Source organism: Myripristis murdjan, chromosome 14, assembly GCF_902150065.1.
Source record: "Myripristis murdjan chromosome 14, fMyrMur1.1, whole genome shotgun sequence".
Classification (NCBI taxonomy): Eukaryota; Metazoa; Chordata; class Actinopteri; order Holocentriformes; family Holocentridae; genus Myripristis; species Myripristis murdjan.
The window spans coordinates 21,285,490-21,298,079 of record NC_043993.1 but is presented as its reverse complement, the minus strand read 5'-3'; the positions used below and the strand labels follow the sequence as shown (position 1 = coordinate 21,298,079).

At 40.0% G+C, this 12,590-nt stretch overlaps 1 protein-coding gene across 1 annotated transcript; it reads left to right on the top strand.

Annotated features, from left to right (window-relative positions):
- The first annotated feature begins 2,844 nt into the window (after nt 1-2,844).
- On the top strand, nt 2,845-9,770 carry snx19a (sorting nexin 19a). Its single transcript, XM_030069121.1, has 11 exons — nt 2,845-4,341; nt 4,423-4,561; nt 4,652-4,752; nt 4,837-4,956; nt 5,331-5,449; nt 5,656-5,746; nt 6,554-6,710; nt 6,960-7,083; nt 8,451-8,635; nt 8,713-8,800; nt 9,641-9,770. Exons 1-11 carry the CDS (start codon nt 2,845-2,847, stop codon nt 9,768-9,770), a joined length of 2,751 nt encoding a protein of 916 aa, XP_029924981.1.
- The last annotated feature ends 2,820 nt before the right edge of the window (nt 9,771-12,590 follow it).

Genomic DNA, 12,590 nt, shown 5'->3' with positions numbered 1-12,590 from the left:
AGTGTCTGGGATCGATCAGTGTTTCAGGAAAATAACTTACTCAAAAACTATATTCTTAAAACTCAACTCATTATGGATCAAGATGAACAAATGAAGCTGGTAGTTTACACATAGGTCTTATGAAGGAAATGGTGTACTCATGCTTGACTGTATTTGCACGTTTATCATTATAATCATGTCACCACTTTTATTCTGCATTCCATATCCATGTATATTCTATGTTTACATTTTGTTGTGAGAGGATCTGCCACTGTTAAGCTTACGATGTCCAGGGGCGCCGTATATGGGGGAAAAGTTAGGACAATTCCAAGGGCCCTTGCCTGACAGGGGCCCCAAAAAATAGGTAAAAACTAATAGAAAATTATTAAACCATCATCGAGTAAATATATATATATATATATATATATATATATATATATATATATATATATATATATATATATATATATATATATATATATAATTTTTTTTTTCATGGGGCCTGAAATTCCTGGCAGCACCCCTGACGACGTCTGTTGGTGTGCAGAAGACAGAAACACTCCTAGGCCACACTGTCCTCGCTACATTTTATTTTGTCTCTAGTAGTGGTGAGACTGCTGTATTTGACTAACCGAAGTCCTTGCATTTGGGATGGAGTTGGAGTGCTCTTTTCAACCCATCATGGTCACTATTTTTGCATTCAATGTCCTAATAAGGAGACAGGAAGGCCTTGTTTTCTGCTCGGCCACAGTCCTAACCATTCAGAATTTAACCAAGCCAAATGAAATATAATGATAGGCCTACTGTGTGTCATCAGGAAGTACAAACAAGAGGGACTTTCCCCACATTTTTTGAACCAGCCTACACTAGAAACTCTGACATCATAGGTGTATTGCTTTTTTCATATTGCAGTATTAAAGTGCAAAGAAAGATTACTTTGACTGCCCTTTCCTTTATTAAAGAACTCCACAACAGTCTACAGTTATATTTTAGTGTAAACTTTATAGGCCTTCAGGGACGCTGAATGAGATTTTAAATGCTGGATCACAGATTATGATCAGTCTGAGCAAGGCTTATCCAACAAATGCAACATTTGAAAATTGTTGTCAGCTTTATAATACCATATAATATCATCCTCAAATTTTTATTTTAGTCCAAATTTCATGAATCACCTCCAAGTGACCCTGTCTTGTTTTGACAAATTACATCATGTTAACAGTTAGAAGTCTGTTAATAGCCTAACTTTACTGCACTGTCTAGCCTATATATTACCTTTACTACACAGTCGTAATTTGACAAGTACCCTCGCTCGCTGGCAGGTCAAACACCATATGGGCTGTAGATCCCCATCTTGACTGCTCCAGATAATCTTTGTCGGAGGATTAGTGCAGTGTCATGGAGAAGGAGCTCTTTCTCTGCTTGTATCCCGGCTTCTAACGCTTCCATTTCCCGGTATGTTTTACTGTCTTGTATCATGCCTGACTTGGACACCCCTGATTTTCAAATTTAGCCCGTGAGTTGGATGAACTTCAGGTGAGTGGCAGCTGAGAAACGGGACAGGCCCAACACGGCTAAAACTCCGTCGCTTAGCAACTGTTGCTACTGTAATCAGGTTAACAGTGCAGGAGTATGCGTTTCCTAGGATGGCGATGGATTTTTTTTTTTTTTAATGGACTTCTATTCATTTTTTACACATAGAGAAGGGTTAGGGTATAGCTTTTCCCTGATGTTAGCCATAAGCAACTAATGCCCAAATCTAACCCTAACTCTGATCTTCACCAATGAGGCAAAATGACCACCTTCAGTGCAGTCGCTATCCTAGGAAACGCAGACTAGTTGACGGCACTTCAACAGGTTTGAGCTACATACGCAAGACAGCAACTCGCATGATGAGTGCAGGAAATAATTAATGTCTTTGTCCTCTGCTGCAACTAGATTTACATTGGTGCACAGAGCATGAACTCTAACTTCCTCAGTCTGTTTCCATTCTGTTCTCATTTGATTTGAATAGCCCGTTTATATTATCATAAAAAAGGAAGTAGGCTAAATTTAGTCAGTATTAAAGGTACAGATATATGCCCTTGCCTATATTAGTTCTATCATAAAGTTAGTCAGAGGGTGCATCGAGAATTTCTTTTGTATTGTAAAAATAGATAGATTTGTTCTGTGTTATTTGGGTCTTGTAATAGGTCTGTGTATTGAGGGGGCCTAATTATTTGGAGGACTTTTCTCCTCTATCATTGGTTGAAGTGTATCATTCCACTTCTGTCATTACTCTAGGTATCCTAATTCTGATTACCATCTTTTGGATTCAGCGTCTTAAGTCTTCTTCAAAGTCTCGGGCTTCATAGCTGTGTCTGTTAATTTTCTGATGTTGCTCAAATGGAATCTCAGCTGTTTTGGAGGGAAGCGATTTGTTTATATGGAAAACAAACCTATCATTTTCCCGCTGTTGGGAAGGGATGGTTTGTCCTTGTAGTTTGAACTATTCAAATATTGATACAAAGTTTGGCTGTGTGGATTTGGGAGTGTTCCACAGTTATATAACTGCCTCTGAAATCACGCTTCCCCTGTAAAAATTAGACAAATGCATTAGCCTTATTATTTTTAAGACCAAAACTGAGATTATAAGATGCTGCTGCTCAGTTTTAAACCTCTATCACAGTTGATTTAGCTAGGATAAAAAACTAATCACTTGTAGTAATAATAATGATAATAAAGTTGACTTGTGTCAAAGAGCACATATAACAAAATTAAATTTCCTCCTCCTTCTTCTTCTTCTTCTTCTTCTTCTTCTTCTTCTTCTTCTTCTTCTACTTCTTCTTCTGACTGCCTTTTTCAGGACATACCCCCACACTGACTTTAATGCCTTCCTCAAAGAGCCCTAATCACTGGGCCCTGTCGGAGTTACTTGGACAGCGGAGGCTGCTAGGGGTTGGGGCTCTGCTAGCATGGCTTGTCCTCTTCCATCTCCTTGTGAACGTTTGGCTCCTGTGCATCTTCACCAGTCTCCTGGTGGTGCTTGGCGGCTGGCTCGGGTCCCGTGCTGCTCTGGACGCTAACAGTCTCCTCCACTTGGAGCACTTTGTACCCCTTGGCAAAGCTCATCCAGCTCCTCACTCCCCTGAACATGAAAGGAGGTTGGACCATGAGATCCACAGTGCGGTCCACAAAGCGGTGCGTGACTTTGTGTCCTCATGGTACCGTACTCTGTTGCCGGACGAGAAGGGGGAGTTTGAGCGCGTGGTTCGGAATACAATGCTGGAGTCTGTGATGGAGCTGAAAGAGCGTGCCCGGCGGGTTGACAGGAAAGCACTGGTTCAGAGGACTCTGGAGCTGTACGGCTGCCACCTGCAGAGCTACATGAGTGCACGGGAGATGCAGGCAGAAGCAGTACTGACACAGAAAGATGGCCCCAGCCTCTGGCAGCTGTACTGTGAAGCAGATGCCCCTCACCCAGCCGTGAGCAGTGCAGCCTCTGAGCTCAGTTACTCAAGAGCTTTGGTGAACCTTGTCTTACATGTGCTTGTCCCATATCCTCACATGGAAACCAGGACTGGAGGCTACATGGTCGCAGAGCTCATCACCTGCAATGTGCTGTTGCCTCTCATAAGCAGGGTATCTGATCCTGATTGGCTCAATCAGACCATTGTAGACATATTCACCAAGTCCAGAGAACCACAAGAAACAAGTGTGGATCATCTCCTTACATCTCGGCTATACAGAGATCAGGCCCAGCATGAGTCCTGGACCACATGTTGCTCCTTCTCCTCCAATCAAACTGATCCCAGTAGCAAAAGCTTCTCTGACATGGACGACCTGCGCTACCAGAGTCCAGTCAGCAAGAAGGATTCCTCACTGAGCAGCATGGCTAGCCTGATGAGTACTGGTAACATAGAGAGTTGCCATGCTGGTCTGCTCACACCATGCACAGCAAACTGCTTTTATCTAGACACTAAACATGACTCCCATTCATCAGAGTCAAAGATGTTAGTGGAGTCTTTAATTCAGACAGACTCAGAGGAAGACCTAGCAGAGAGCTTTTGTGACTGCGTTCCTCCAAACAACCTATGTGGTATAATCACATTAAAGGATGATGAAGCCTCTGGCTGCTTAGGTCCTCTGAGGGCTCTGGGGCCAAAGGTGGTGGTGTCAGAGGACTCTCAGTGGCCTGCAGGCATAGCCCAAGAACCGCCCCCAGTTTGTCCCCCAAGAGGACTCTGTCCAACCTCCTATAACTTTGAGGCTTCTACCTGTCTGGTTGCACCTCTTACCATCCAAAATGTACAAATTACTGGCACAATGACTGCCAAGGAGCAGCGCGGCTCTGGGACGCACCAATATACTCTCTACATTATAAAGGCAATACTTCCTTATTCTGTGTTTACACTTATACTTTTATGCTTGACTTGTATTTGAATATTTGCATTTTTCGTTTCACAGTATGAGGCGGTGGGTGACTCAGAAAGCCTCGGCACTTTGCAACCCATTGCTTACCGCGCTGTTAACCGGAGATACACCGAGTTCCTCAATTTGCAGTCTCGTTTAGAGGATAAGCCAGAGCTCAAGAAGTTGATAAAGAGTAAGATCAAATTTCTGCTTGAATAGATAATTGCACTGCAGTATATACGTAGAAGGATGAATCAATATCTCTTATTGTTATGCGTTTCAGATGTAAAATGCCCAAAGAAACTTTTCCCTGACCTCTCATTTGGCAATGCAGACAGTGAGAGGGTGGAAGCTCGAAAAAACCAGCTGGATACCTTCCTTAAAGTAGGGGTTAAAATCACATCTTTATTCTACAGGATGAATATTGATTTGTATAGTCCTGTAGTTTGACTAATTCATTTTCTCTAGCAATTAAGCAGCATTCCTGAAATAGCCTACAGTGAAGACATGCAGGAGTTCCTGGCTCTCAACACAGACGGTGCCACATCCTTTGAAAGAAAGCCGTTTCTCAAGTCAAGAATTGATAAGGTGAGAAAGAATGTACACAGGCCTAGTGAACATCCCTGACTATGGTCATAAGAAACAATTAGTTTCCATCTGATTTATATAAATGTCTGCATTATGAAAGAGAAAAAACACAACATTATAATAATAAGGAAGAAATATCATGACGCATGGTTCTTCGTCAAAACAAATCTATACAACAGAGCCGCTTGGCTCCCTATTTGGCTGGCTGTACAAGATTCAGACTAAATGTATGCATTGATCTGGCTAGTGCAGTCAATTTAAAATGAACAAAAACGAGATGAATGTACCTGATTGACCTCAGATATTTTTTAGATTTTTTTTGCAAGGGTGTTTTGAATTGTCTCATGTTTTCTCCAACTTGGCTGCCACTGAAGATGGTGGAGAATGCTTTAGATACGCTGAAGACGGCTTTCCCTCGTTCTGAGCCCCCGAGCCCCACGGACGACCTGGAGGGCGACGCTGATGGAAAAGCAATAGACAACAAGAAACTCAGGTTAGAGCTCTGTGTGTGTGTCTCTCTCACTACTGATTAAATAAGCAATTCACATACCTTGGTGAACACAGCAGGAAGATAAGACACCACTTTGGTAAAACATGCACTTAAACACACCTTGAATTGGCTGATTTCTCTCAGTCTTATGACAAGTAAACCATTTTGTTTTACCTGCTGTTTTTGTGGTTCTGTGTTTCATGTCTTAGGAGGCTTCGATTCCCTAGCAAAATTGCTCCATCTCTCAATATAACTGACCTGCCTCCCAAAGTGACATACTGCTTCAGTGAAGGCAGCACTGTAAGTTACTGGCTCTTCCATGCATGTTTGCTCCCTCCGTCTCATAAATTTTGCTTTCAAACCAGATAGCAGATTGTACGACAATATGTTAAGGCCATTGCAGGCGCAAAAAAAAAAAAACAAAAAAAAAAACGGAGCTGTGGGAGGAGAAGGGGTACTACTCTGATACTCTGAGGAAAAAAAAAACAATTTCTGAGATTAAAGTGGTAAATTTATGAGCAAGAACTCACACATTTATGAAAAAAATCTAAAATTCTGAGATTATAAAGTTACAAATTTGCAATAAAAAAAATCGGAAAAATAGTTTTTCTTTTACTTTTTTTGTCAAGGAACCACATCACTTCAGTTTACAAGATTGGATCAGCCACACACTGCAGATGTTGCCACCTGCTGTGTATCAGGCCTGCAACTGATGGTCTCATCAAATTATACTTTGCAGTGGGTATACTTCGCATCAGGGTGTTGTTTTCTTCTGAGTAGGCCCAAGTCACAGCAATGTCTCTTCAGTGTCTGGATGTTTATAATAGTATTGTGATTCTGGACTAAAATCACAAACATATCCTTGTTAATGAAGCATTTTCTGTTGTGTATTTGTAACAATTTTTCTGATTTTTTTTCTCATAAATTTGCCACTTTAATCTCCTTGTTTTTTCTCAGAAATGTATGTCTTTAGGCTAGGAAATTCTTAGTTTTTTTTCTCAGAATATTACCCCCCCTCCCCTGTATTTTTTTTCTCCCTACAGTGGCCCTAATATGCCATCATAGACGACTTATCATTTCATCAGTGTGTTTTTTTTTCCTGTCCAGGTGCTCAATGGCATGTCAGTCTCTGGTCTGGAGAACTTTGTCAAGGAGCAGGAGAGGCTTTTGTGTGGGCTGAGTGGGAGAGAAGCTGGGGAGGCCAGGCAGAGCTGGGAGCAGTCTGGCAAAGACAGGAAGACATCAGGGAAACCTCGTGGGACAGGTAGACGTTTCTTCAAGTCAAGGGCCTTCTTGTATTAAGACACCCAGTTTAATATTCACTGCTGAGCATTTTTACATAAAACAACTATATAGTTATCCTTATCCTTAGCCTGACTAATTGATCAAATGCATGAATGCAATTTCTTCATTCTGTTTTGTCAAACCCAGTGCTGGCTATATGTTGTATATGTTTTCTTGTGTCTTTACTGTTCCCATCCATCATGTTTTCTGTGTGTCTGTGTGTTTGCAGACACAGCAGTGGCAGATGTAGCATTGAACATCTTGTGTCTGCTGATGAAGGACCAGTGGAGCTGGCTGTGCACTGAGAACATACAGAAGGCCATTAGACTCCTCTTTGGCACCTTCATTGAGAGGTAGCATAGCTTTCAGTGTAGTATCTAACAGCTCTGATCATATTGTCTATACTGAGCACACAACTGTAAACAACTGCAAATGATTCAGGGTCCTGTTCTCTAATCATATCAGTCTTCAGCTTTACTAGAAAGTTGTTTGATTCATTCATTCATTGGAGTAAAATTACTTGCAAGAGCATAACAGGAAATTACAAAATTAAGTGACGCCATTTGTTTACAAGATCAATTATCATTTCATCGGTGGTTGACCTGTTTTACTTGCAGCTCACATCTTGACAGGCATTCGGTCATTTTTGCCTCATATGGTTGAACATCCAGATGCTGGATCCTTTTCATATTCCTGAGAGGTTTGTAGCACTTGCATGCTGCATGGCAGTCATTCAGATTACCTATCAAAACATACATTTTTCTTTAAATGGGCCATTCAATCATGTATAATCATTTGTATTTCACAGTTAATATATTGCAGTATTTTCAGAATCATTTTATGCAGTTATAATAGACAGTCACTCAAGAGAGCATGTTATTGATGTATTTGCTTTGATCTGGTGTCAGCTCATTTCTTGGTCCATATCACTACAAGAGTGAGGTTTGAGTAAATCAGAGGAGAGCCAGTAGCTAAATATAACGCCTTTAAAGCCAGTTCCTCCTTCGATGTCCTGACTCCTTTTTGGCACCAACATTTTCTGACATTGCTGTTGATTCCCTCTCAGATTGATCCGTAGGGACCTGACTGGTCGGGCTGGGTTCGGACAAAAGTTTTGAAAACATGTTCATGTTCAGGTCGGGTTTGGTCACATCAGCGCTATTTTAGCAAAAAACAAGGGACCTACTTTCTGTTCTGGGCAACTTCCTGTATAGTGCTGGAGTATACATGACGATGCTGAAGGCAACACATTGGCTATTTCATGCAGTAAATGTAACCTGGCGATGGAGGACAAGCAAAGTCTCAGGCTCTGGTTGGGTTTGGACACAAAAACTGCTTGTTGGGTTCGGGTTGGGCTCAGTTACTATGCATCCATCTCGCAGACTGGTCCTCTGCATTATTAATATATTAGTTCATATTCTCGGGTTTTTACACATGCCGCTGGGACTTTTCATTTAGCATGCTTATAAAGGCATAACATTCATGCTCTTGCAGTTGTTTAGAGATTCAAGCATGGCTGGGTGTGTCACTCTTGCCTTCATCCCTCTCCCTGTTTCTCTGAAGTCACTGAGTGCATGTTTGCATGAGCTTATGTTTATTTCCACTTGTCTTTTATATACAGTGTTTGACATCCTGTAGAAACACGGAGACACGCAAGCTCAGAAACATGCTGTTGACATTGAGCTTTTTGACGTATCGTGCCGCTTCATGTGTATCTCAGATGGCTGGATGTGGGCGCTGCCCACCTCACTAGTGCCCCCTGCTGGGTGATTTACCTCCAAGTGCTGCAAGAGGCTGTGTGGCCGGGTGGCGTGCTGCCTGCTCAGCCCCGGCAGGAGCGGAGCACCGAACAAAGACAGGAGACCAAGGAAGAGTGCCTGGAGTGTCTAATGCAGCTGCTCCCAGGTATGTGTGTGACCACAGCTACTTATTCAGATTCTCATTACAGCTCATTTAACACTGCTTTGGTCTGTCTTGCATAGAGCTCATTACCGACATGCTGGGCACTAAGAAGTACAGGCTCAGTTTGGAGACCATGCTGGAGTCTTTACAGGACCATCACATTAACAAGTGAGTCGAGACCTTACTGTATCTACAGCTACATGTTAGAGGGAAGTATGAGCCTGCTGCTGGTTTGAAATGACTGGTCTCTCACTCAGCAGGCCAGAAAGCAAACATTATCAATGAGCAATTAATCTGAGATCTGAGAAAAGTACATCACTGTATCTGGCTGCAACATCATATAAATACTATCATATGTTGTATAACTCCTGTCTTAATTATTAGATCATCATTATTAGGGATATAAATCTCCAGCTTAACATCAGTTTAGTTCAATTCACCATTTAGTAGTTGGTGATTTCCATTTAAGAACTAACTTTCTTATTTGGAACCATTCAGTTCAATTTCAATTTGTAAAGCATGAGTTGAGTCAGTGACTTTATTCAGTCTTTTTAGTCAGAATGTTGTGTGCATTAATAAGCATGCGCTATGAGAGTATCCTATTTACTCTGAAATTTAAAGATAATAAATAAACAAATAAATAAATAAATGTGGCAACAGAATTACTTGAACCTTTTTGTAACAGTATCATTTTAGATCACAACACCTATATTTTTTTAACAAAGAAAATGTGAATTAATTGATTCAAAGCATTTCATATAAATTCATGCTCAAGCCAGTGATTCATTTATTTATTTCTTTTAGCAGATTGATGCATTGCTTACCATTTAGTTTGCAGTATTTTTAGTCAATGCATCATTGTAATGAATGAATCAATACACCCCTCATTATCATGTATAATCCCATTTCTATGTTTCTGTGTTTCCACACTTTACAAGAGTATTATATTTTTATATATAACAACTGAGCGTAATATGTCATCCCCCCCGGTTCTGTGATTCTGTGCAGGCACCTGATCTACTGCATTTGCGACTTGTTGCTGGAGTTCCTGATTCCTGAGTCGTGTGATGAGGCCTTCCAGAGGTCGCTGCTGCACAGCCTGGCCAAAGATGTGGAGAGGGAGAACCTTCACATATGAACAACACATGGTAACACTCTGTCTCACTGTTGTTTGCAAATGATGGATGATGCATATGTATATGAATATTACCTAACACTGTGATGCATTTATAATCAGTTTCTGCATTAAACAGTGCAAATGGGTCTGCAAAAAATATCTTTAGGCAAGGCTGGCACGGGCTATGTAACTAATACTGCAGCTGCGACTGAGATTAATCATGAAAGTTTAAGCTGTGTTACTTTTACAACCCTAAGTTGTAAATCAGAAATCTCACGCAAGTTCAAATTTTGCAAAAGCTTTCTTCATTGAAGCAGAGAACGGAGTGTGAAACGTTTCTCAAATTACATACAGTTAGGTCCATAAGTATTTGGACACTGATTCAGTATTCATAATTTTGCCCTTTTACACCACCACAGTGAATTTGAAATTGAGTAATCAAGATGTGATTGAAGTGCAGAAGTTTAGCTTTAATTTAAGGGATCAAACAAAAAAGAGACAGACAGAAGAATGAATTATTCTTTCCCTGGTGAAGAAATACCCATTCACAACCTCTAAGGAAGTCAAAAAAACTCTCAAGGAGATAGATGTATCATTGTCCAAAGCTGTAGTCAAGAGACGTTTGTGAGATAATAAATGCAGAGGGTAAACAGCAAGGTGCAAACCACTGGTGTCACTCAAGAACAGGAAGGGCAGATTAGACTAACCTAAAAAACACCTAACACCTAAAAACACCTAAAAAAAAAAAAAACCCTAACCCTAACCCTAGCCTGCCTGATTCTGGAACAAGGTTATTTGGACAGATGAAACAAAGATTAACTTGGACCAGAATGATGGCATGGGCATGTATGGCTGCCAAGGGAACTGGGCCATTAGTGTTTATTGATGATGTGACTGCTGATGGAAGTAGCAGGATGAATTCTGATGTTTTTAGGGCTGAACTATCTGCTCAGATTCAGCCAAATGCCACAGAACTGATAGGACAGTGCTTCACAATGCAGATGGACAATGACTCAAAACATACTGCAAAAGCAACCCAAGAGTCACTGAGAGCAAAGAAGTGGAATATTCTTCAATGGCTAAGTCCGTATCCAGACCTCAACCCAACTGAGCGTACTTTTCACTTGCTGGAGACCAAACTGAAGGCAGAAAGACCCACAAACAAGCAGTAACTGAAGGCAGCTGCAGTAAAGGCTTGGCAGAGCATCTCAAGGGAGGAAACTCAGAATTTGGTGATGCTGTCCATGGGTTCCAGACTTCAGACAGTCATAGAGTTGCAAAGGCTTGTCTTCCAAATATTATAATATAATCCTTATAATTCTAGTTATATATGTTATGTATAGGTTTTCCAATTACTTTTGAGCCTCTGAAAATGGGGCGATGGTGTATAAAACTGGCTGTAATTCCTAAAAAGTTAATTCCATATTTTTGTTGGACCCCTTAAATTAAAGCTGAAAGTCTGCACTTCAGTCACATCTTGATTACTCCATTTCAAATCCACTGTGGTGGTGTACAAGGGCAAAATTATAAATATTGTATCACTGTCCAGATACTTATGGACCTAACTGTAACTAATTGTGTATATTGGGGATGCGTTCTAAGGTTTTTTACTTTTTTCAGCTGTTTTTTTGTTTTGTTTTTTTTTTTAAACACATTTTTTTAAAATCCAAACTGAATTGCTCTTGGTTCAGCTAGTTTGCAGTTTAATCCCCTCGTTTTAATTTATTTCCTTTATTGAAATATATTCATTGACTGTATGCACTTCTGCCTTAAAAGGATTGCAGGGTTTTTGTAAGGCTTTTTGTAATGTTAAAAACTGAGAGGAATGGCAGATTTTTGAGTTAGCACCATGAAAGCAGTTTTCACGCCTTTGTAGGAAGGCAGTCTAGGTTTTATCATAAAAGAATCAAGAAAAAAGTACACTACTATCAAACCTGAATAAACTGTAAGATCATTTTTGACTGTAATGTGATCTGGCTCATCAAGGAGACTAACTACTTCTGCTCCTCAGTGCACTGGTATGAATGACATCTAACTAAGGATAAAATGTTGGGAAGTGGCTTAGAGTGCATCAAAATTACCATAACCCTCTGAATCCTGATTCAAACACCCTTTATTTCTTTTAAAAATATTTTAAAAAATCACTACTTTGGTCTGTGAAGTGCATTACTTCATTTATTTGTTTAGTTTGTTTGAAAGCAGAGTCTTCAGTTTTTAAATGCTTATTTATATACATATTTTATATTTTGAATACATCATTTTTTGTTTTTCATTTCAGTTGAAATATTTGTAGGGTTAGACATTGTTTTTTAGATGTGGCTCTATGCTGTGATGCAAAAAAAAATGTGTTTTCACCGACCAAAGTAGGGATTTAAAAATATTTTTTTAAAAGAAATAATGGTAATAAAGGCAACATGTGTTGAGGGTAAATATTACCTTTGTACTTCATTTTTAGCACAAGTAATGGAAATGTCAGTATTTCACTGTTTAACTTGTAAGCTTATCCACTTTTGTTGTAGAATTTACAGTATTTATTGTTAAGTCACTGATGCATAGCAAGACGTCTGCACTACACTGCATGTGCGTATTCATGTTTTTGTGTTTGAGCTGTACACACAGGAAAAAAGAATGATGTCGTTGATTTTGTTTCTTTTTTATTGCTTGTTTTAAAATATTAAAATGTTGCATGTGTTCAGATCAAGTTTGTTTAAATGAAACTGAATGAAACCAAAAATCTCATGTTTGACCAAAATTTCCAAAGCAGATCATCTATCGGTTGATGTTCTGAGTCTGTGTCAGTGTTTTTTCCAAGTATTATGGAGCCTTCCTGCTCAGTTGTAA